Source organism: Aureococcus anophagefferens (genome assembly GCF_000186865.1).
Source record: "Aureococcus anophagefferens unplaced genomic scaffold AURANscaffold_20, whole genome shotgun sequence".
In the NCBI taxonomy this organism is placed as follows: Eukaryota; class Pelagophyceae; order Pelagomonadales; family Pelagomonadaceae; genus Aureococcus; species Aureococcus anophagefferens.
The window spans coordinates 317435-320155 of record NW_008705580.1 but is presented as its reverse complement, the minus strand read 5'-3'; the positions used below and the strand labels follow the sequence as shown (position 1 = coordinate 320155).

The window sequence follows — 2721 nt, the reverse complement described above, 5'->3', positions numbered from 1 at the left end:
GGCGATGGGCGCAGCGTTTGGGACACTGGCCGAAGAGGCGGCGATATCTTCTGATCGCACAGCAAAGGGATTGCCTTCATCCTTGTTCCCAATCTCGACAAGGCCAGGTCCAGCAGGCGCATGCTGATTGTTTGGCCGTCGTTTGATCGAGAATTGGCCTCGAATTGCAGCCTCGGATCGCTCGGGTCCAATTACGTCTGCGGCGTCAAGGCATTCGAGCCTTGGGAGTCGATGGAGCACATAGAGGCGGTAGTGTTTGCACGCCTCCTCGTCAGGCGTCACAATGTCCATGAGACCCGGGCATGCCGGGTTCCGCATGCAGCTCAAGTAGGTGATGCGCCTAGAAGAGAACGGTCATCGCAGACACCCGCAGCAGGGTGGCGCGGGCAGAATACGGGAAGAGGCGAGCGACGTCGTCAATGAAACCGACCAAGTCTACGATGCTGTTGTTATTAAACCACAGGGTGGTCAGTGTGGGGATTGGCGGACAGTCTATCAAGCCAACGAGTGCATTCTTGTCGAGCACGAGGGTTTGGAGCCGCGGAAAGAGTTCCAACGCTTTGAGCGATTTGATTCCCGTTTCCGTGAGATTGAGGGTGCGAACACGTGGTCCCTCGCCGTTGGCTAGCTCCGCGGGGATGGATTCCAGCTCGCTGTAGGCCAGGGAAAGCTCGCTCCCCTCACACGCGAAGGAACGCATAAGATCTTGATTGGACGAGCTAGATGAGTAACCTTATATTGCCGTATGACCCTCAATGAACCACTTGACGAAACTGTCCCGCTCTCCGACTGCGCACGCGGCTGGCTGGGAGCGGCATGAGTAGTGAATTCGTGTCCATCGTCACCATCGTCTCGCGTGCTATACAATTTATTAATGCTTGAGGCGGGCTAGGCAGGGTAGGATACAGGGTTTATGTGGTACAGTGGCAGCACAGTAAGTTCTAGTATGCTTAGAATGGCTTGATTGAGGGCTAGGGTCGCAGTCGACTCCCCCCTGAATGTCCGTTTAATTCAGGGCTGATGTCTCCGGGACACGCCCGGCCAGGCTTGGTGTTCCGTGCCAGTGCACCCCCTCGAAATCACCTAGAATATTCGCTGCCATTCGCAATGCGTGTCTGTGGCCCGGTCCAGCGATTGAGGACAGAGAGCCCTGGCAATCGACGCCCTGGCAGAGATGGCAAAGGGAGGCAGAAGTTTCGACCCGGTCCTTCAGTCAATGCTCCTAGCTTGTTCGATGATAGAGTTGTAACCGCTGAACAGCAGTATAGGCGAGATCGCCAAGCCTTCCTCAAGAGGAGGTCAAACGAAACTGCTACTACCCCTGGGATCAGAGATCGACTTAATTCGTCCAGTAGCCCCAGCCCCCGTATACTACGGCAGCTGAGGTGACGTGAGGATAACAGAGACGCCGGTGTACCGCCACTGCGTAACCTCGATAGTTCACCCTCACACGGCAGGGCAGCCCCACTAGTACCGATTAGATACCCTAGTTTGGGGTATCTCTCTCTAAGAGAGAGCAAGGTTAGTCTATATTCTTCGCAGATACTTTCCTCCCTTCCTGTCTTGGTAGGCCGGGATAATATGACGCACTAGGGGCATGACTCACCGGGTGAATAAGAGCCCACCCGAGGCCCAAGAGCTCCCCCCGGCCCCCGGATTCGCGTCGGTCGTCTAGGGCCGATGAAGTGCTTGCCACTGTTCCGGGGTCACGTTATGACGAACGCACTCTTCTTTCACTCTATTGACGATTGCGAGATAGCGCATCGGCGACCATACGACTTCATTCGGCATGGTCCTGCGAATCTCATTGGTCAGCGAGAGGCTTGCCTTGCGAACGATGCTCCAGTTATCTGGGTCTGAGGGATCGCCGAAATATCCACAAAGATATCTCGTCGCGTGCAGATACGCAATGGCATCGCGTTGTTGTCGCCTTGAAGGCAGTCCAGAGCTCGAGTTGTCGAAGAATGACAGGGAGGCGGGTCCTGAGTGGCAACGCAGTCGGTGGCCGGATTGGTTCGCAAAAGAAGAGGCTAGGACACGGCGGCAAGACTCGATACGTTGGCGAGGAAACGTTTCGCGGCAGACCCGCATCGAAACGGCCGCTGGTTTTGATAAGAACTCGTGATCGGTGGAGGACTAATGTTTGACGCAAGGCACACGTCGAGTATGGGCCAGTAGCCCACCACGTCGGACGGACTCTTGGGACGGTTCGCTTCGAAAAACGACCGCCGCGTGTCCTTTGAGTGGGCCGATTGCACACTCCCCTGAGTCATGGAGCCTGTACCAGCATACTAGCTAGCCGATCTTTCCGAAGCATCTTTCGATACGATTAGCGCGCTATTCAGACGTTGCGGCATGGCGGGGGGTATAATTCAATAATTTTGCCTCGTTATTTTCCGTCGCTTGGCAGGCCTCCTTGCGCCGGCCTTTCGTATCGACGCAATCCACAGTGTGCGAAACGACCATAGGGCTAGCCGCGCAGAGAAGCCCCCTCGGGCTTCCCCCAACGGGCCACCGGCCCGGTATCCGGGAGTATCCTCCCTCCCCTAACTCCAGAGGTAACACCTATGGGGCTCCCCCTGTTCTGGGTTATGGGCCCACTTGACGCCGCCGCATGAGCTGCGCCTCTGCTGCTGGCCGGCGGCATTCCTCATGCTGCCAGCCGCCGCAGCCCCAAGAGCGCGCGCGATGCCTCGCGCGCGCTGCAGCGCGCGGCGGGGG

At 57.2% G+C, this 2721-nt stretch overlaps 2 protein-coding genes across 2 annotated transcripts in view; both read right to left on the bottom strand.

The window, feature by feature from the left end:
- Window positions 1-126: 126 nt before the first annotated feature.
- Window positions 127-700, bottom strand: AURANDRAFT_30318 (hypothetical protein; the record flags this gene model as incomplete). Its single annotated transcript, XM_009041285.1, has 2 exons — window positions 127-340; window positions 396-700. Coding segments are annotated over 2 exons (519 nt in total), but the record flags the coding sequence as incomplete, so codon positions are not given.
- Window positions 701-1006: 306 nt separating this feature from the next.
- The window catches only part of AURANDRAFT_66169 (hypothetical protein), a gene marked incomplete at both ends in the record, with an annotated part of 7172 nt that continues 5457 nt past the window's right edge, over window positions 1007-2721 (bottom strand). Inside the window, 4 exons of the mRNA XM_009041284.1 lie at window positions 1007-1165; window positions 1607-1695; window positions 1719-1982; window positions 2160-2278. Of these exons, the coding sequence (XP_009039532.1) occupies window positions 1007-1165; window positions 1607-1695; window positions 1719-1982; window positions 2160-2278 (631 nt within the window). The remainder of the gene's footprint in view (window positions 1166-1606; window positions 1696-1718; window positions 1983-2159; window positions 2279-2721) is intronic.